The sequence below is a fragment of the Eucalyptus grandis genome, chromosome 7 (genome assembly GCF_016545825.1).
Source record: "Eucalyptus grandis isolate ANBG69807.140 chromosome 7, ASM1654582v1, whole genome shotgun sequence".
In the NCBI taxonomy this organism is placed as follows: domain Eukaryota; kingdom Viridiplantae; phylum Streptophyta; class Magnoliopsida; order Myrtales; family Myrtaceae; genus Eucalyptus; species Eucalyptus grandis.
Window position 1 is genome coordinate 20,616,750 of NC_052618.1, and position 20,906 is coordinate 20,637,655.

General features: G+C 38.5%; 3 protein-coding genes across 3 annotated transcripts; 2 read left to right on the top strand and 1 right to left on the bottom strand.

Moving 5' to 3' along the window:
* The first annotated feature begins 608 nt into the window (after positions 1-608).
* On the top strand, positions 609-3,315 carry LOC104452947 (DNA-directed RNA polymerases I and III subunit RPAC2). Its single transcript, XM_010067443.3, has 4 exons — positions 609-789; positions 1,692-1,804; positions 2,305-2,381; positions 2,888-3,315. Exons 2-4 carry the CDS (start codon positions 1,704-1,706, stop codon positions 3,037-3,039), a joined length of 330 nt encoding a protein of 109 aa, XP_010065745.2. The 5' UTR covers positions 609-789; positions 1,692-1,703; the 3' UTR covers positions 3,040-3,315.
* A 1,746-nt stretch (positions 3,316-5,061) lies between these two features.
* LOC104455183 (DNA-directed RNA polymerases I and III subunit RPAC2-like) lies at positions 5,062-14,234 on the top strand. Its single transcript, XM_039317600.1, has 4 exons — positions 5,062-5,171; positions 5,671-5,747; positions 13,035-13,155; positions 14,060-14,234. Exons 1-4 carry the CDS (start codon positions 5,071-5,073, stop codon positions 14,232-14,234), a joined length of 474 nt encoding a protein of 157 aa, XP_039173534.1. The 5' UTR covers positions 5,062-5,070.
* Positions 13,593-19,406, bottom strand: LOC104452948 (magnesium transporter MRS2-3). The gene is made up of 7 exons (XM_010067444.3): positions 18,948-19,406; positions 16,548-16,730; positions 16,310-16,438; positions 15,424-15,575; positions 15,154-15,352; positions 14,634-15,002; positions 13,593-13,697 (listed from the first exon to the last, which is right to left on the bottom strand). The coding sequence occupies exons 1-6, from the start codon at positions 19,365-19,367 to the stop codon at positions 14,715-14,717; spliced, it is 1,371 nt and encodes a 456-aa protein (XP_010065746.2). The 5' UTR covers positions 19,368-19,406; the 3' UTR covers positions 13,593-13,697; positions 14,634-14,714.
* Positions 19,407-20,906: the final 1,500 nt, after the last annotated feature.

Here is a 20,906-nt window from a genome sequence, read left to right on the forward strand (position 1 = left end):
AGTGCTATCTAGGTTATGGGTGCCAAATAGAAAAACGATAACTTCTATAGGATGAGTCGGGTATTTTATATTAGAATTTATAATAGAAAAATTGAAACATTACCATCACCCTAATTGTCTCAAATATATCTCACTTCTATTCCCAAAAACCATTGTGCTACAAAATAATTTTCCTATTTATTAATGATTATTGTTTAACTTATACTTTTTTTTTTAAAGAATTTAAGGCACACGCATTTTTGGACATTTTGTAGCATAAATGCTTGAAACCTTACTTGTAAATTGGCACATAGCTTTCATGATTTTTTCTTAAAGTTAGGTAACATTTTTAAATTTGGATGGGAAAAAGAAAACAATTTTTAACTCAAAATAAGACGAGCAAACGCAATAACTTCCTTCATATATTTTTCATGACTCAATTAACGGTAGAATATTTAGATTACTATTCACATTACAATCCATATATATATATATATATATATATATATATATAAAAGTATAATACTTAAAAAAAAATCTCCTTACATAACAAGAAATATTAACAGAAAAACATAAAATAAAAATAAAAATAAATTAAAAAACCGACATAAATCATCAACCTTTTCCCATTCCCGTCACCTGCTCACCCTCCTATTCTCTCTCGCGCATTCGCCGCCGCTGCCGCCACGACGGTCTCGCCTGCTCGCCGCCGTCCTCCGCCCCAACCGCGCCGCGCTCGCCGTCGTCTCTTCAGGTCTCCGCCTTCTCAACGGGCAGCCCCGTCGCCGCCGGTTGTCCGTCGCTCTTCAGGTCGCTTCCGAGCTCGTCCTGTCTCTCTTTCCCTCTGTCTCTGTCTCTGTGTCCGTCTTGCTAGGTTGCCTCTCTCACTGTTTAGCTCCTCAGCCCTCTCGGGCATCGCCGTTTAGCTCCTCGGGATGGTCTGTTTGTCGGGCGAGTCGCCGTTCGTTTGCGGGAAATCTTGTTGTTTCTTTGTTCATGCACTCGAATGTTGGTTGTTGAATTATAGGACTACGGTGAAAAGGTACAAATTTGTGTAAATCAACTGCGCCGGCTTGCTTTGTGAAGGCGACCCTTTCATGTCGTTCTGCTCTTCCTTCTGTTTGTGAGGTCACGAATCTGAATTAGGAATGAATTCGATGATGCGTTTTTTTTTTTTTAAACCCACTTTTCTTGTCTTTTTATTAAAGATTTCGTTTTTATTTGGCAAAAGATTCTGACCCACTTCGTGTCAAATGATAAAACACCATTCAAACTCATGACAGTATCTCTCTAAAGCAAGCTGTCTCTCTCTCTCTGTCTCTCTCCATATTGATATCTTAGTGTCCTGATTTTTCGTTGAAGAAGTGGGCATTTATGGATGAAAAAGCAGCCACATTTCTTAAGCACTGGGGAAAATTTGTGGCTAGAGTGAGGTGGCGATTGTCGTGGAGATCGAGATCAAAAGATTGGAAGAGGGGCTGCCATTTTGCGGATTGCACAAGTGAGAGTTAAGTTTGAGGGTGAGTGGGATGAGTGTGGTTTGCGGTAGGTGAGCTGTGTGGAGGGGAGATACGTGAGTGCTTTGATTGACAAGTGGGTCAAGTGCAGCGAATTGTGTCTTTCTGATAAGTTGAGTGTGGTTTTGTGAGCAAAGTTTTTACTGAAGAGTGAGTGAAACAAATCGATCATTGTGGAATATCTTGCTTGTACAGTAGTTGTTGCTGATGGAACACGCATCCTTTGGAGATCAACGGAATGCCACATTTGCTCTTGCTGAGGAGGATCATACACTTGCAAATGCTCTCAGATTTACCTTGAATCAAGAGTCAGTACTACATTACTGTACTTGGTGCTATTTGTCAGATCTTTACATAGTAGGATCATCAGGAGCAGGGATGTTATTAAGCAGTAAACTTACTTAAAGGAAGAATTTCAATTGGATAGTTATTACATATGAGCTTTCACCTATCATTGTCACATACTGAATGTTCCTTTTTCCCTCAATATGAAGATGACTTCTTACTTTCACTTTCCATTAAGTGAAACCCACAAATGAAGCTTGAGTTACTTGTCTTGTTGGAGAGTAATGAATCATGATAAATGTTATGATGAACTATTAACTGGAACATTTTTACCAAAAAAAAACTATTAACTGGAACATTTCCTGTTATATTTTACCTTTTCTCCTTGGTATAGAAGTTAGCAGGATCTTCTAGTATACTTCAATCTTCTCCATATTTTCTGTTCTTGCTTTTGCACAGTTTGTCTGTTTTTGGTAAGTTAAGATTCCATATAGTTTTAATGTATTTTGTGTCTATTCTGCAGTCCACGGGTAATATTTTGTGGTTACAGCATTCCTCATCCTTCAGAAGCGCGGGTTAATGTTAGAGTTCAAACGACAGGTATTATGTGCTCCCATTAATGTCAAGCCTAAGAAAATGTGATGTACTTGGAATGCTTTGCTTTGCTTCTAAACATCATGTTCTAGTGTGGCATTGTAGTTGGTTATGTATTGTTTGTATAGATAGGTAGACCAGAAAATAAGGATTAAGTGTTGCTGGATTTTGTCAAAAAATGCTTGACACACTCACGGAATCTGCACAGCACATCATGGAATCTTAAATACATGTTGCCATACCCAACACTGTTAAGTCATTCAAAATTGCACCAACTCTCTGTTTTAACTTTGCACCTTAACGCTGCAATACTTTTCTAATGCATTGCCCTGGTTAGTAGAGGCCTTCCTTTCCCAGGCATTAGGCCCAGCTTTCGTGTCTTGCATCCATCTTCCCCCACCTAGCGTAACCAATGGATCTGTTGGTCATCTAGTATTTTCTTCTCTGGCGATCTCCAGAATGGCTTTTCATGTATTATACTCCGTTTGAATCTTTTACGTGGTGTTTCTCAGGTGACCCAGCGAGAGAGGTACTGAAAGATACATGCCAAGATCTGATGCTGACGTGTCAACACATAAGGGGCACATTTGATAATGCTGTCAAAGATTTTAGAATGAAAAATCCTCCTGATGATCTTACTTCCCAGGACATGGACTCAGATTAACAGTGAAATTATTGTAGCAGCTTTCGATTTATTAGGTCTCCTCAATCTACGGTCATGTGACCTATTTAAAGAATGACCTCTATCAAGATCTTGTCTGCAGAAAGGATGTTGCACTGATATTTTTTAGTGAACCGTTTGTGAGTATTTGGGAAGCCATTGGGCACCATTGTATTGATCATCTATGAAGACCTACGTAACCTCAGTGGCAGAATTAAAGACGAGGATGTCGATGTCGGGGTCATACCTCTCATCTATATAGTGTTTTGGGAAGACAAATCATTCTTTTCTATGTCACTGTTTTTTTTTTTTTTTTTTTGGCTTCTGCTCATTCTTTTACGACGTTTCCACCAAGTTTTTCCTCGAGGATACAAACAATTGATGATCAATAATCGATGCAGTAGTCTCTCTTTATATCCACTTTTCTTTTCTACTTCATTGTACTGGGAATCATCTCTCCTTGTGTCCACATGCTTCAAGATTACACGAGCTACAATGACAGGATTACAGTTTTGCAGTAGCAAACTATCCGTGGAGGGTGCCTAGCTAAACATTTCGCGTATTTTGCAGGTGAATCCCACTTTTCTATCCACAAGACAATGAGGATGAATCCTTTGCTTAAACCCCACAATCAACCGCGTCCTTAACTCCTAACAGAAGTCCACAATTTCCACCGACTAGACCGAGGCTGAATTGAAGAGAACCAAATTATCCTGCAGTGGTCGCATCACCAGCAATAGATCGTCCGCTGACCATGCCCTGCAAGCAGCCAAGATGCACAGCCGGGCCACATAAGCCAAGACCTGAAGCCTCTCTAGGAACTTTTACTTTCAGTGATTGACTCTTAACTCCATCGTTGCACGAATAATTCTCTATTTGTCAATATTGTATGGTCTCCAAGGCATTCCAAATGTCTTTGAGATTTGTGCAAGATCGAAAAGTTTCATATAGACAATTTGACAAAGCATTGAGAATCCTTCCTCGGCACCTGCTTTCCTCATCCTCATGCCTTTTCCTTGCAGCTTTGATTTCATCATAATCATCATCTTTTGGATTGGGGGACAAGTTGGGGTCCAGGATGTAGAAGATACATAATGTAGATAAAAGAAAATCATATTGTCCTTTCATCAAATGAATTGGTTCCATCATCAAGATCAATTCGCAATTTGTCAAGATTGTGAGAACTTGATGCAGCCAATGTCTCCATCTCCATGATAATAATAACCTAAGATTGTTGGGGAAATTGGATTGCCAATGAAGATAGAAAAGTAGCAATAGACCATTGATACTTTGATACATAATGATGATCTCTATCCTTAAGATATTATTTGCCCTCACTATTATTGCTATCGAGTTTAGAACAAACATATCTCTAGGATATTCACCAAAGCTGCATAGAAACAAGTTCAACAATCACTCAATTTCTCTCTTAGAATTTTATTTTGAATATGTTGTTAAAGTTGTGTGTATGAAAAGAGAAGAAGAGAGTTTTGAAGAAGAAACATTTATCAACAATTGTGATTTTTAAAAATAATACATGAATTGATACCTATTCACAGACAATCAATCAACATATTTCTTGGGAATGGATACCTTATCCCCAACTATTACCACTTTTCATGTCAAAAATAACTTTTTTTATAACTATCAATAACCTCTTTTTAGGATCAAGAGTCGCATATTTTCATAACAAAGAGTCACATTTTCTTTTAATCAAGAAGTACATCTTCTCTTAAACGAAAGTCATTTCGTCTCTTAATCAAGGAACAAATCTTCTATGATAACAAACTATTTCAAGTTTTCAACAAACTATGGTCTTGTGAGCTAAGTTCTTATGGAAGAGTGACTGAAACAAATTGGTCAGTGTAATTGAGTCCATTGTGGAAACTAGTGTTTTCATCTGAATTGTAAAGATGAATCTTTATACGAAGCTAATCTCCTAACCATAAAATATAAAATCTCTCTCTCCGTGCATGGTTAGTGATATCTTTTCTCAACATTGTATAATATTTTCTTGAACAGTAGTTGCTGCTGATGGAACACGCATCCTTTGGAGATCAACGGAATGCCACATTTTCTCTTGATGAGGAGGATCATACACTTGCAAATGCACTGAGATTCACCTTGACTCAAGAGTCAGTACTACATTACCGTACTTGGTGCTATTTGTCATATCTGTACATAGTAGGGATCTTCTATCCATTAATCGTTTTGGTCAATATCAGCATGTGAGTCTTAAACATCAGAAGAACCAGTGAACTTAGTAAAAGGAAGAATTTTGATCGGATGGTTACTACATATGAGTTTACACCTATCATTATCACATATTAAATGTTCATTTTTCCCTCAAAATGGAGGCTACTTCTTACTTTGGCTTTTCGTTGGGTAAACCAGCGAATAAAGCCTGAGTTACTCATCGTGTTCGAGATGAACAAATCTGGAAAAATGTTATGATGAACTACCAACTGGAACATTTCCTGTTATACTTTCCCTTTTCTCCTTGGGATAGAAGTTAGGAGGATCCTGTAGTATTCTCCAATCTTCTCCATATTTTCTGTTCTAGCTATGGCACATTATGTTTTTCGTAAGTTTAGATTCCATACAGTTTTAATGCAACTTGTGTCTATTCTGCAGTCCACGGGTAATATTTAGTGGTTACAACATTTCTCATCCTTCAAAAGCCCTGGTTAATGTTAGAGTTCAAACGATGGGTACTATGGGGTTAAGTACAATAGAAGTGTCAAAAATTATTTTAATGCAAAAAGTTTATTTTTGATTAATTAAAGTGTTAAAAAGTTTGAAAAATAATCATTTTAATGCCAACACCAATCTGATTGGTTGGAAATCTAATGTGGCAATTTTTTTATTAATTTTTGAAGCCGAAGTGCCTCGCTAAAGAGTACAGTTAGCATCTAAAGAACAAAACAATGCCCTTTGGTGTCTTTCAAATGGGCGTAAAAGGTGAGCAAATGGGCATACTAGTGACAAGCAAGGGCGGGAGCAGTGACCAAAACTTGTTGGGGCATGGGCTTCCTCCTTGTCTTCTTCCTTGAAGAACAACACTAGCACTAGCACTAGATCTAGCACCAGCACTAGCACCAGCACTAGCACCACTCCGCCTCCGGTTCGTCTGACATTGTTGACAAGCTCAAGCTCTTGTCCTCCTCCTCCTTCTCATTCCCCCTTCAAAATGACCCACTTTGGCTACCTCCTGAGCAAAGCCCAATCCATCATCTTCATTTGCACCCTCTTTGTCTCTCTCACACTCCCCGTCTTCTCTTTCTCCACCTTTGACCCTCTTTCTTCCTCCTCCTCCTCCTCCTCTGTCGTTGCCTCCTATTCTTCCCTTCAGCTTCTTGCTAAAGCAACAACATCAGCCTCTCCTCACTTTGAAGCCCCGAATCGCGCCTCCATTGTTCTAGTCGTTCCCCACCTTCTCCTGGTAGGCCAAGCCCAAAAACGACGTCTCCAAGCACTAGTTTGTGCTGTAAAGGATGGGCACCTTGTACAAGTCAGCACGTGCGCCATGAACGATCTCGTTGTTGCTCACTTGGTCAAGTGACTATGATGGCGGCCAAGCGACGATGGGTGAGCAAGTTACGACTGGCATCAAGCGAGGATCGTAATTTGTATGCGGACGAAGAACCCCAATTTTAGTCCCCGTGTGAGCTACGCGGCATTGTTTTTGTAAGTTTGTCCACATTTGATGGCAAAACAACTTTGTTTCTTAAAGAGGATGGAAAACAACATCGTTTAAAAGCCACGTCAACTTTTTTTTTTTTTTTAAATATAAAAGCTACGTAACCAATTTGGCTGGAATCTCTCACTAATGTGACTAAAGTGATTGATTTTTCTCTAATCCAATTTGGCATTTCTAATGTAGTTTCTTAGGTATTATGTGCTCTCATCAATGTCAAGCCTAAGAGATGTGATGTACTTAGGATGCTTTGCTTTGCTTCTAAACATCATGTTCTAGTGTGATAATTGTAGTTGGTTATGCATTGCTTGTATATATAGGTAGACCGGGAAATAAGGATTAAGTGCTGCTGGATTTTGTCAAAAAATGGTTGTAAAGCTCATGGAATCCGCACAGCACATCATGGACATGTTGCCATAACCAGCACTGTTAGGTCTTTCAAAATTGTAGCAACTCTCTGTTTTAACTTTGCACCTTAGCACCGTGAAACTTTTCCAATATATTGCCCTGGTTAGTAGAGGCCTTCCTTTCCGAGGCATTAGGCCCAGCTTTCGTGTCTCGCATCCATCTTCCCCTTGTTAGAGAATCAAGATCAGAAGCCAAGTCTGCAATATTGAGAAGTCAATCACAGGAGGTGAAGTCCTCGACAATTATAGATGTGGATCACCGTAAGGCGTCAAGAAGCAAAAAGAGTTGAAGAAATTGATAACTCATGGATAATGAGTTTCATCAACGGTGGAGATCATACAGATGTCAAAGACACGGATTACCAAAGTCTCAAGATTGCTGAGTCTCAAGATTGCTGCGGATTACCAAAGTCTCAAGATTGCTGTTCTGTTTTGCTTAGCTGTAAAGTTTGTTAGCGAAAGTTAGTTAGTTTGTTTTTCTAGTTGTTAGTCCTCTCGTTTTCCGCATATATACAGAGAGGTATTGTAATCGGTTGATGATTATGGAGAACATCTTCTTTTGTTCAATTGAATGGAAATAGAATCGAAAACTTCTTCACAGATCATCATGTCATTCTTCATCTTCATCTTCGTATTCTTGATTCTATAAGTTCTCATGGTATCGGAGCGGGAAGATCAACTGCGTCGCGAATAGAATCTATCAAGTAACCAGATCGTGAATCAAGCCGTAAGAAGTAGACGAACACCGAAGCCCTCTCGGGGTTCAAGGTAAACACATACAGTTTAGAGCTCATAAGCACTCTTTGTTATCATCTTCTTCAAAGAATCATATTAATGGCGATTAGAACTCCAAAATATCCTTTTCCGATACATGTGAATATCACAAACTTCGTCACAATCAAACTTGCCGAGGACAACTTCTTATTGTGGCAAGCTCAGATCCAAAGGTTTTTGAAAAGCCAAGATTTATTTGGTTTTGTTAATGGAGATATTCCTTCACCCTCTCGAATGCTGCAAACAGAGGATGAAGGTTGTGAAACCGATCTTATTAATCCTGAGTATACTGACTGGATTAGAACAGATCGTTGATTTCATCATGGATCTCTGGAGTCATTATGAAAATATTTTGAGCCTAATCATTGGATTAGAAACATCACTGAAGTATGGCAAACTCTTCGAAAAGGTTTACACAGTAAATCAATTGCTAGAGAGTTTGAATTAAGGGGAAACCGCAAACATGTCATAAGCATGAACAAACCCTTGCCGATTATCTCGGGGAATATAAATCCATATGTGATCGTTGAATGCAATAGGCAAACTCGTGGATGATATAACCAAGATGTTTGGTGTATTGGAAGGTTTAGGTCCAGAGTATGAGAACTTTGGACAACCATATATTGTTTAAAGCCTCAAAACCCAGTATGATGAGGTTATTGCTCAATTAGAAAGGTTTGAATTGAGACTCAAAAACTTTTCTAGGAGTCAGTTCAATCCGAATTTGGCGTATTTTGGACAAAGACAGTTTCAGGTTCAGTCTAAAGATGCCACAAATGAAAACTACTTTTCTCAAGCTTCTGGATTTATATCTGAAAGAGGAGGATACAGAGGTGGTCGAAGCTATGGTCGTGGCAGAACTGGTAACAATAGGGGTCGTGGTTTTGAGAGATATCAGAATTACAGAACAGATATCTTCAGTCCAGGGCAAGGAAATCAACACCCTAGACAAAGAGAAATGTTATCCCTACAACAAACCAAGGGTTTAGGCCCTATACTACTTACTCACAGAGGTACCAAAATGTCAAGACTTATCCTTCGCAAACTCAAGTAAAATTTGCAGAATGAAAAAGAAACAAGTAGCATTCGACTAGAGTGTCAAATATGTAAAAAGTCCGGACATGATGCTCTTCATTTCTTTGGTATCGGTTTGACAATTCTTATCAAACGTAAGATATTCCAGCAGCCTTGACAGCAATGCATATTGAAGACTCAACAGGTAAGTGAGTGGTATCCCGACTGGAGCTACGGCTCACATTAGTGCTGATCCCGGTATGCTCCATACTTTTTCTAAATATCAAGGACATGATACCGTTATGATAGGCAATGGATCATGTTTACCCAGTAACTCACATTGGCAACACCGGCTCAAAACAAAGAACAATACATTACCTCTTAACGATGTTCTAATTGTCCCAGAGATAAAGAAGAACCTCCTTTCAAGGTATCTAAACTCACGAGATGACTTCCCTTGTTCTTTTATTTTTGACAAAACTGGTGTTTATGTAAAGGACAACAATACCAACACAACCGTGAAGCTCGGAAGGAAAATTAGGGGTCTTTATCAAGCTAATCCACAAACCAGAAGCCTTCTTTACTCAAGCGACAAAAGACAGTCGGTGAAGACATATGGCATCAGCGTTTGGCTCATACAAATGCTCAAGTAGTTAAGCATCTACAAAAACGAAGCTTATACAATTTGCTTCTTCATCTCAAGTTGTTTGGTGCAGCTGTCAAATAGCCAAAAGTTCAGCTCTATCATTTCCTTTTCGGATTCTCGTATCAAGTTCCCCATTAGAAAGAATTCATTGTGACATATGGGGACCATCACCAGTCTGTTCCTTTCAAAAGTTTAGATATTATGTGATTTTTGTTGACAATTTTCTCGATCATTTGGCTATATCCCATGAAGTTGAAATCTGAGTTTTATGATATATTTGTTCAATTTCAGAAGCTAGTTGAACGACAAAGTATAATCATCGATTAAAATCTTCCGAGTGATGGAGGTGGAGAGTTCGTAAGCTTTAGATTTCAAAAATTTCTGAGTCATCATGGAATAAGACAGTTCATATCATGTCCTCACACCTGAACGTAATGGAGTCTCCGAAAGAAAGCATCGACACATCGTTGAACTTGGATTAGCTATGCTCTATCACTCAAAAGTTCCACCGAGATTTTGGGTGGATGCATTTGTGACGGCTAATTACATCATCAACATTCTTCCCACACCAAAGTTAGATGAACACACCCTATAGCAAACTTCATCATAAACAGCCAAGGTATGATCATTTAAGAGTATTTGGCTGTGCATGCTATCCTTGCTTAAGACCATATGCAAGTCATAAACTTGATCCTCGATCTCTTCCCCGTATCTTCTTGGGTTATAGCACTCAGCACAAAGGGTATCGATGTTTGGTCCCAACTAATAATCGTGTATACATCAAGTAGGCACGTTGTCTTTGATGAGTATTCCTATCCTTTTACAAAGAAGCGATCAATGAATATGGACATTATACAAACTTATACAAACTATGGAGTGAAGGCCTACATTTCCTTGAGTCATCAAGCACCGAGTCACCAGCTACTAGATCCACTCATCATCGGCCACACACCGATCCATCCCGATTTCCATGATTGCTGTACCTATCATCCTTGTCACGACAGCAATCTCGAGATCATTTCCTCAAGGAATATGCAAGATGAGACAATGAGAAGGACAATTTATAGATGTGTGCCTCAACATTGTTCTATTTCTCAAGAACAAAATACTACCAGTTCCTTATCCTCACACAATGATCTACGAGCTGAAGGAAGTTCTAATGAAAGGCACTCCAACTCCAATTCCATTCTGTCATCCTCTCTCAAGGTACAAGTAATACTCATCATATGCAAACTCGACTAAAGTCTGGAATTCAAAAACCAAATCCAAAGTATGCTTATTTAGCTGATTATCCAGTTCCTATGGAACCAAAGTCTATCAAGTCAGCTTTAGCTAATCAAGCCCGGTATAGGGCTATGAAAGAAGAGATGGATGCACTTGCTGAAAATCAAACATGGACATTGATTCCTAGAACTAACCAGATGCATGTAATAGGCTGCAGATGGGTCTATAAGACCAAACTCACACCAAATGGCAGTCTTGACAGACTCAAAGCTCGTCTAGTCGCCAAAGGCTTTCACCAAGAAGAAGGACTAGACTTCACTGAGACTTTCAGTCCAGTTGTGAAACACACAACAATTCGAATAGTGTTATCTCTTGCTATGATAAGACACGGCCAATACACCAGCTTGATGTTAAGAATGCTTTTCTTCATGGAGATTTGAACGAGACAAGTGTACATGGAACAGCCACCTGGCTTTATCAGTCCTCATCAGTCAAACCATGTCTGTTTACTCCACAAGTCTCTATATGGTCTTCGACAAGCACCAAGAGCTTGGTTTGATAAATTCAGCAAGTTTTTAATCGAAAATGGTTTCTTCTGCAGCACAGCCGATCCATCGTTATTTGTTCTACATACAAATTCACATACAGTTCTCTTGCTCCTATATGTTGATGATATCATCTTGACTGGGAGTTCACCACATCTCTTAACTGATCTTATTCAGAAACTTAGTCTTCGTTTCATATGAAAGATCTTGGGTATCTTCACTATTTTTTGGGTATTGAGGCCAAACGAACTTCACAGACTCTCTTTCTGTGTCAAACTAAATATGCTATTGACTTGTTGAAACGAGCTTATATGGCCGACTGTAAACCAGTCTCAACACCTCGCCTCTTCGATCAATCTCCATGGCCGACACCGCAAATCTACTTACGGATCCTATGGAATACGAAGCTTGGTTGGTGCTCTTCAATACTTAACCATTACTCGACCAGATCGGTCGGCATTTGCTACTAATCTTCTCTGTCAAAAGATGCAACAGCCTACTGTTGGAGATTTCCATCAGTTAAAAAGAGTACTTAGATATGTCAAAGGTACTATACATCTTGGAATCTATCTCCATTCTCAAAGTTCAGTACATCTCTATGGTTTCTCTGATGCGGATTGGGCTGGTTGTCCAACAACACGACGTTCCACAACAGGTTTTTGCACGTTTCTTGGATCCAATCTACTATCCTGGTCGGCCAAGAAGCAACCCTCTTGTTTCTAGATCTTCAACCGAAGCGAGTATCGTGCACTTGCTTCGACCACGGCTGAACTCACCCGGATCACATTTGTGCTACGAGATATAGGGATTTCTCTTCAGCCACCTACTACTATATATTGTGACAACAAATCAGCAATTTCTCTCACCGCCAATCCAATATTACATGCTCGAACCAAGCACATTGAAGTTGACTTTCACTTTGTCCGTGAGAAAGTCTCTTCGGATCTATTCGTATTCAGTATATTTCTACTCATCTACAATTAGCTGATATATTTACCAAGTCTCTATCCCGCTTATCTCATCTTACTCTCCGAACCAAATTGGGAATCGAATCTTTTACTCTTCCCAATTTGAGGGGGAATGTTAGAGAATCAAGATCGAAGCCAAGTACGCAATATTGAGAAGTCAATCACGGGAGGTGAAGTCCTCGACAATTATAGATGTGGATCACCGTATGCGGGTCAAGAAGCAAAAAGAGTTGAAGAAATTGATAACTCATGGATAATGAGTTTCATCAACGGTGGAGATCATACAGATGTCAAAGACACGGATTACCAAAGTCTCAAGATTGCTGAGTCTCAAGATTGCTGCGGATTACCAAAGTCTCAAGATTGCTGTTCTGTTTTGCTTAGCTGTAAAGTTTGTTAGCGAAAGTTAGTTAGTTTGTTTTTCTAGTTGTTAGTCCTCTGTTTTCCGCATATATACAGAGAGGTATTGTAATCGGTTGATGATTATGGAGAACATCTTCTTTTGTTCAATTGAATGGAAATACAGAATCGAAAACTTCTTCACAGATCATCTACTGTCATTCTTCATCTTCATCTTCTGTATTCTTGATTCTATAAGTTCTCACCCCTGCCTTGTGTAACAAATGGAGCTGCTGGTCATCTAGCATTTTCTTTTCTGGTGATCTCCAAAATGGCTTTCCATGTATTCTACTCTGTTCGAATCTTTTCCGTGGGGTTTCTCAGGTGAACCAGCAAGAGAAGTTTTGAAAAATGCATGCCAAGATCTGATGCTGATGTGTCAACACATAAGGGGCACATTCGATAAAGCTGTCAACGATTATTGTAGCAGCTTTCGATTTATTAGGTCTCCTACGGTCACGCAACCTTTTCGAAGAATGGCCTCTATCAAGATCTTTACTGCAGAAGAATGTTGCACTGATATTTTTTAAGTAAACCGTTTGTGAGTATTTGGGAAGCTATTGGGCACCATTGTATTGATAATCTATGAAGACCTACATAGCCTCAGTGGCAGAATTAAAGACGAGGATGTCGATGTCGGGGTGATACTTCTTATCTATGTAGTGTTTCGGGAAGACAAATCATTATTTTCTTTGTAACTGTTTCATTTTTCTTTTTGGGCTTCTGCTCATTCTTTTACGACATTTCCATCAAGTTTTTCCTCGATAGTACGCATGTAAGGCATGCGAGTGGGTTCAACCCATTGGCAACCAATTTCCTCGTTTTCCGGCGAAATCTGTCTCATTTTACAAATTTGATAATCGATACAGTAGTATCTCTTTATATCCTTTTTTCTTTTCTACTTCATTGTACTGGGAATCATCTCACCTTGTGTCCACATGCTTCAAGATTACATGAGCTACAAGTTCAGAATTACAGTTTTGCAGTAGTCATTGTTGGAGTACAACACCTAATATAATAATAAGAAGCCAAAGGGAAGTGCGCTGCAGCGTCACTTCGTAAACCGCCAAAGAAGAGAGTTCTTGAAGAAGCCACAAGCTGATTAAAAAGAGAATGGGCACATATTAAACTAATATTATACTTGTTGCTGGAGTCTTCAAGAGCAGGAAGCAAGCTTCAACTTGGACGCGAAGGAAAAGTAGCCCACAATTATTGACTCCTTAGCCAAGAAGAAAAGTTCAACTTCAGCTCTTGCACGTTGAAGTCAATGGCGGTGGAGATCAGGCGGTGAATTCCAGGCGGTGGAAGATGTCTATAAATATGAAAGTACGTGAAGCATTTGAACTCAGGCCAGAAAGCCTCAAGGTGAAGGAGAAGGCCAAAGGGCCTCACAAGGAGGGCCTCAAGGTGAAGGAGCAGGAGCAGGCCGAAAGGCCTCACATAGAGGCATCGCAGCCTCAAGTCAACAGGCCAGAAGGCCTCAAGGTGAAGGAGCAGGCTGAAAGGCCTCGAAGAGAGGCTTAACAGCCTCAAGCCACCGCAGGCAGAGTAGGGAGGCCAGGGAGAGGGCCTCACGCCACACGCAGGCGGAGAACTTCAGGCCAGCAAGGAAGCCACACGTATGTGAGCTTCAGGGAAAGCCTTCAGCAGTGAGAGCTTCGGAACAGGAAGTCACCAGGTGCAACGGTGAACTTCAGGGAGAGGCACTGCAGCTTCAGTAGCTCTGTTTGAGCGAGTTATCCCTCCGTGATCGAGAAGGGAAGAAAATAGAATAGCTGAGTGTATGCTTGTATTAATGTGTTTGAGTGTGTTATTGTATCAGCTAGTTTGATTTGAGTATTTTAATGCTTTCGCATATTTTATAAGCTGCGCACTCTACAATTAATATCAAAACAATTGGTTCCAAATCGTTTTAGTTCCAACAGTCATAACAGACTATCCATGGAGGATGTCTACCTAAACATTTAGTTTATTTTGCAGGTAATCTTAAATTTCTGCATGCCCTTAATATATCACACCTTTGTATTTGTACAATGCGACTATGCCGACATACAATATGATGGTCCCAATGGAGCAAGCGCCAATGGTCCATAGGAAGTCTTCCTGCGAATTATTTGGGGGATGCCAAAGGTTGATGGTGATGTTCATGCCCAACACGCCAACAATGGCTATGTACACGCTGATCACCAGAATAGCAGTTGTTAACAGCACTCCCATCTGCAGAAGATTGTTTTGTTTGTCGTCCAACATTATATTCACGTAGTCCTCTGTGTCGTCGACGTATTCCCTCAGCTTTAAGATCAGAAAAAAATAAGAAGAGGACTAACAAGTTAAGCTATTAATTCACAAAAAAAAAGGTTGTTCAGTGTCTCTTTTGGGGTATGTGTTTTCATAAGGAAATTTAATTTAATTTGTCATCAGAGAGTAGGAATGAGATTCATACTGTAGAGAGCTTGTTAAGTGTGCCATCAGCTTGCACAAAGTATGCCTCTAGGAGCATCTCTAACTCTGCCACGTCGGCATGCCTGGCTGGGGCACCGTGAGAACTGTTGCTCTCCACCCTTTCGATTTCATCATTCAGCAAGCCATGCAGAGGAGTCAAGCCGTCGTCGGGTGAGATATCAGGATCTCCACTGTGATGCCTGTATAATTTGATGATAAGATAATAGTAAGAGGATTGAAATTAACAGAAAGCAAGAGATTGAGTATGTGCCTGTCATTGTTTAGTTCATGATCTTCGTCTTCCTCGATGGTATCTAAAGAAGAAGAAGAGTTGTCATCTTCTTCCTGAAGCAGTTTGCTGGTCAAATACATCCCCGCCATGTCTCCATCATCCTCAAGAAGATGCTCGAGCTCATTCCTTACCTAGAGATACATGGAAAAGGCCCATGCTATGAAATGTAGACACTTGAGACATGTACTTAATGAAAGCAATGTTAACTTGATGTCTTAGTTTGTTAAGATATCTTTCATCACTTGATTATGTGGTTATATGCTCTTTTTATATATATGTGGTCTCCCTCCACTTATTGGCTTTTGGATTGAGCTTTCCTACATGATATCAAAATGAGGTGTTGTCTCAACTTACTTCGTGTGTGCATCCACCTCTAAAACTTTTGGTTCTAGCAAAGGAATAACGTTGTCCTCATATCACCATATGGCCTAAGTTACTAGTTAATTAATTATATTTTAGTATATTTCTTTTTTCATTTTTTTTAATGACTGTTGGACATGGGCATGGGAAAATGGCTACCAAAAGGCCCATGAAACACACTACAAGCCCAATGAACTAATTAACTTAAGGCTTTAGTCAATACAAGTGGTCTTCTCAAAAAAGTAGTTTGCATGCAGTTAGTGAGATTTAAACGAATGATTTTCTGTAAAGTTAGAAATCCCCTAACCTCCAACAAACTCTCCAATCATGGGGTTTAATCTGTTGGTGTACTTCGATAGAAACCAACCTATTTCTACAAGCCTATCGAGATTTGTCATGGATTGACACTTGTCACAAATTGATGCGACCATTCGATGCCAAATCCGAATTTCTAGCACGAGGAAGAACAAAGATTTAGTATAGATAGAAAAGAAGAGTCTCAAACCTTTTGTACGCGTTGAGTTAATGCAACCAAACGACCTTTAATCTGACGAACCCTTTCGAGGTAGAAGCTACTGATCTCCGAAGTTAGGTTATCCAAAGCGGGATAAGCCTCTTTCTCTAATGCCTCTGTCTGCATTTTCAGGTACAAACGCATACGAAAGGTCATCCATAGCAGTTTCATGAGCACTAAGTACCAAGCAATTAAATATGGAAACCGAAATAACATAGAGACAGTGTACCTCGTCGTCTAAACAGGAGCAAGCAGCTTCAAGGCATGCCTCTAAAGCAACAAACTCGAAAGGAAGAGTCTGCAATCTGTCTTGTTGTTCCTTCAACACTTGACCGCGTTCCCCATCTTGCGTACCTTCAAGGATTTTTGTCAGCTCCTCCGCAGTTTGCTCACCGCTGCCGTTTCGGCGAATCTAATTGGAAAATGAACAAGGTCATTCATTCCTTACTAGCCAATCGTGGGTTCTAACAGTTTAATGTGCGTTGAAAGATAAAAAGAACCTATAAAGATTTGTGGTCACTGTAAAGATCTGAAGTAGCGCACTGAAGAAAGAAGAGGGGCTCTTATTCTTGTTATGAAGGTATACTTCTTTACCAAAAAAAGAGAAAAAGAGAGAAAAAAGAAGTAAGCCATAATTCAAACTAAAAAGAACCTACTTAGATCTCTTAACATATTTTACTTTCTAGTTTGATTAGATTAGGGATTAAGTAGAATTCCCCTATTTTTTTATTATTAATTATTTTCAAAATCAGCTATATCATCTAAGAATATTTTTTGAAGATATTTTCATGTTTATGTTTTTCCTATTTTTGAGCTCAATGAGAGGTAAATGGTCAGAGACAAATAAGCTAAACATTTTTGTTTAATGAGTGCAAAAAATCGAGAGGACCACACACTGTCAAGAGAAAGACATTTAAAATGAAAAAGGAAAGTGGGACTAGGTTTTCTTGCCGTGGAAGAAATAAAATGGTAAGTTTCTGGAGTGTTAGTTTCGTAAAAAATAATTGATTCAAAAATTATTTTTCTAAAAATAATCTATTGTATCGTTAATTAAAAAATTAACGAAAAATATTTTTATCGTCCATGAAAAAATGTAGACATAAATTATTATTGATGGTGAAAAAATTTATAATTAACTAATTATTTTAAATGATAAAAGCAATCATTTTATAAATAATATTTTTCAATTTTTTTATTTTACGAAACAAACGGTTCATTAGATATATATGTGTGTGTGTCAATGTCTATATATATACACATGTATGATTATTTGCTCAATTTGTTAGACGGTACCTTTGTTTTTATAACTTTTAATGAATGCTCAAAGAGATTACGGATGGATTGTTAAGAGCAATTAGTCCAATCAAAATGTAGAATGTGTAAAATTTGTCAAAGAAGAGTTTTTTGTTGTGGAAATATCATTTCCTGTAAAATCATTTAATAATGTATCCACTCTACTATAACATACTAATGCACAAGTGAATTGGAAAGGTGAAGTACAATTCTGACTTCTTTAAATTTAGAAAATTTATTATAATTGATTTTCCCTTGTGAACCATCATATTTTTAAACATATAAAATGGTGAGATCTCATTGTAAATATTTTTTTATAAAAGAAAAACTAAATAGAAACAGTATGGAAATATAATTAAATTAGAATTACATTCTCTAGAAACATTTACGACCATAAAAATGAGTCACGTAGTAATTATTAAATCATTACTAAAAAAAATAAAAAAAATAAATTTGTTCCTATTGTAAATTCATATACATGTTGTTGGTGGTTGAGTACAACATTATAAAAACATTTGTTACCTTGTCTAATGTAGAAGAAAAGATCATTGGACATATCCCATACATGAATTTGTAACTTCAAACAACAAGATACGTCCATATTCTCTGATTATGTAACATATTTTAATTTAATATTTCTATTGATGATATTCAATTTTGTAAGATACCAGCAGACAAATTCATAGATTCTAAGACCATATATTAGGAAATTTTCAATAAAAACCTGAAGTGGAATTGTTTTCTGAAAAAAAAAAGGTTCGAATTGAATTTTATTTTAAAGATCTTGAATAAGAGCCCAAGCTCTATGTGCATCTCACATGTCACTTTCCAAGCTATGATCGAGGACATTTTTGTCTAGGAGTACTTTTTTGTTTTATCTTTTTATCCCTTCTTTTCCCTTTTCATCTTCTTCTTGATTGTCTGAAGCTAAGAAAAAAATGCACCTTGTGAGCTGGGACAAAATGACTCAGAGTAAAAAACACGGTGGCCTCAACCTCAAGAAATGTAAGTCTTGCAATCTATAGAAAAAGTCCAAAACCTTGATGCCCAAATCTGGCAAACTCTCTTTAGATCATTCTTTCAGATAAGTCTACTTTGGAGCTTCTTCTTTGTTTTTTTCTTTTTTAGGGAAATGGCCTCATTTCATGCTCTGAAATTTTCCCCAATATAATTATCACTATGAACAAATATGCCCTGACTATGGAAGTATATGTAATCAACTATATATTGTAAACAGTTTCGTTTAGCGTGATAAATGCATTATTCAATCCAAAATGAACACAATAAAACAACTAAATATAAAACATCAATTTTAAATCAAGGAAGGATTGAAAACCTTGGCTGTGTTGGCTTCATGATAATTCAAGAACCGTCGCTTGAGCTCCTCCACGAAAGGAACCACCGCCGGGTCCCTAGAGTTCAGCAACCAGACATCATGCGCAGTGAGTATCCCCTTGATGTGCTCCAACTTGATCACAATCGCCCTCTCACGGCCCGTGATGGATGACGGGTACGAGAGGAATGGGTCGAGGATCCGGAGGTCACGGGCTGAGAGCCCCGTGCGGCGCATGATCGAATGCTTCCCGGCATCGATCTGCTGGACTCGGCCAGTCAAGTCGATGACAAGCCAGGTCTTGACCCGCACCGCCTTCTTCCAGGGCCGATGGTCGTTCGTATCACCTACGTCGACTGGGGCTGGGCTCGCTGCCTGGTCATCTTGGGGCATTGTCGGAAGACGATCGCTGGACACGGTCATTGAGTGAAGATTGCTTTGGGAGCATCCACTGATGGAGCGCAGTCTATTTAACTCTCAGATGAATAAACTATAGAGATAATTGGTTGGTGTTTTGTTGGATTGTACCGTGCTTAACGAGCCCGGTGATATGCAGTGCCGGCCCCCACCGGGTTATCCATGAACCCTGTCCTAGGTTGTCCTGTGGGGGTCACTTTTTTAGGTCCAGAAAAGCACGCACTATCAAGGCCACGCCATGAGCACGTTCGATAGAATTATTTTACAAGAGATTTGGCAGGAATAATTTATCATTTTGTTGTACCAGTGCGACAACCTTTAGATGATACAGTATAGATCTTTCGCAGATTGTTAATATCTGATTGATGTTAAAATATTTACAATAGTTGATGATAATCCCACTAAATCTTACATAATAATAGAGTAATTGTTTTGAGTTTAAATCTTCTAAACCCCTATTTGCTTTCCTAATTGCATATTTACATGCTTTAAGCTAAGGCGAAAGCGTGTCAAATGCCTATGCTATGCACATAAGAAGTTAGGCTGGACAAGGGCCCTTGGGGACAAGGGCTGGTATTGCAGGGTCTAAATATATATATATATATATTTCTGGTACAACGATAAATCAAACTTAGCAAAACCACTCTGTCTATATAATAAATCAAACTTAGCAGAACCCTGTCTATATAAAGAAGACTTGTGCCAATTGACAACCTAATTAAATAGATGTATGATACCGAGTTGACTTGCTGGAATGGCTTGCAAAAAGAAGTAAATGCCAGTTTCACATGATGACAATGTTGATGATTATAATAAAATGGATGTCCTTCAAAACGGCTCGCGGGTTTCAGCTTTTGAAATAGCTGCAGTCGTGGAAGAAGAGGCCTGGCGTGCTTTGACTTCCCTTAAATGCCCATTCATCAAATTGCTAAAATATTCATTATAATTTATTTTTTTTGAAAAAATGCTAAGATATTCAATCTGAAATGTGTTAAAAAAAATAGAAGGATGAGCCACATATGCCGGGTAAACGCCCAAATATGATGAGCAAATATTGCATAAACTAATATAATAGATCGAGTTGATCATATTTTAAGAATCTAACGAACTCAGATTAGGTTCATGCAAAAAGGACAAGTTCTGATTTTTCCGTTCACCGGCTCTTATTTGGACAGGAACTACCGGTTGTTCTAGCCCTCTTAAGTTTAAGGATACCGTGGTTTAGATGAAAATACCAATTTCAGTTATTAAAAAAATTGTTAATGAAGCCATCGACTAGTTTAATGTTGCTTTTATTTGAGCTTGTTAATATTTAAATTTTGACAATTCGTTCAATCATTCATTAATTACATAAAAAATTACGGATTAATTTTTAACCCTTAGCAAAAATAATTTTCATTAAATTACATGGCATATAGACATTAGAAGCATTTGCATTAATAGTAATAGAAATTTTTAAAGAAAAAATTAAAAAGGGAAGAAAAAGGAAGAAATTAATTGAAAAAAAGAAAATGGGAAGAGCGAGACCGGGCCGGGGGCAGGTCC

Coding starts and splice junctions, on each gene's coding strand:
- LOC104452947 (XM_010067443.3), top strand. CDS start 1,704: ATGGAACACGCATCCTTTGGAGATCAACGGAATGCCACATTTGCTCTT. Junction 1,805..2,304: donor AGATTTACCTTGAATCAAGA/GTCAGTACTACA, acceptor TCTATTCTGCAG/TCCACGGGTAATATTTTGTG. Junction 2,382..2,887: donor TGTTAGAGTTCAAACGACAG/GTATTATGTGCT, acceptor GGTGTTTCTCAG/GTGACCCAGCGAGAGAGGTA.
- LOC104455183 (XM_039317600.1), top strand. CDS start 5,071: ATGGAACACGCATCCTTTGGAGATCAACGGAATGCCACATTTTCTCTT. Junction 5,748..13,034: donor TGTTAGAGTTCAAACGATGG/GTACTATGGGGT, acceptor GGGGTTTCTCAG/GTGAACCAGCAAGAGAAGTT. Junction 13,156..14,059: donor AGCAGCTTTCGATTTATTAG/GTCTCCTACGGT, acceptor ATTTGAACTCAG/GCCAGAAAGCCTCAAGGTGA.
- LOC104452948 (XM_010067444.3), bottom strand. CDS start 19,367: ATGACCGTGTCCAGCGATCGTCTTCCGACAATGCCCCAAGATGACCAG. Junction 16,439..16,547: donor GCTCCTGTTTAGACGACGAG/GTACACTGTCTC, acceptor CTGAAAATGCAG/ACAGAGGCATTAGAGAAAGA. Junction 15,003..15,153: donor CACTTAACAAGCTCTCTACA/GTATGAATCTCA, acceptor CTGATCTTAAAG/CTGAGGGAATACGTCGACGA.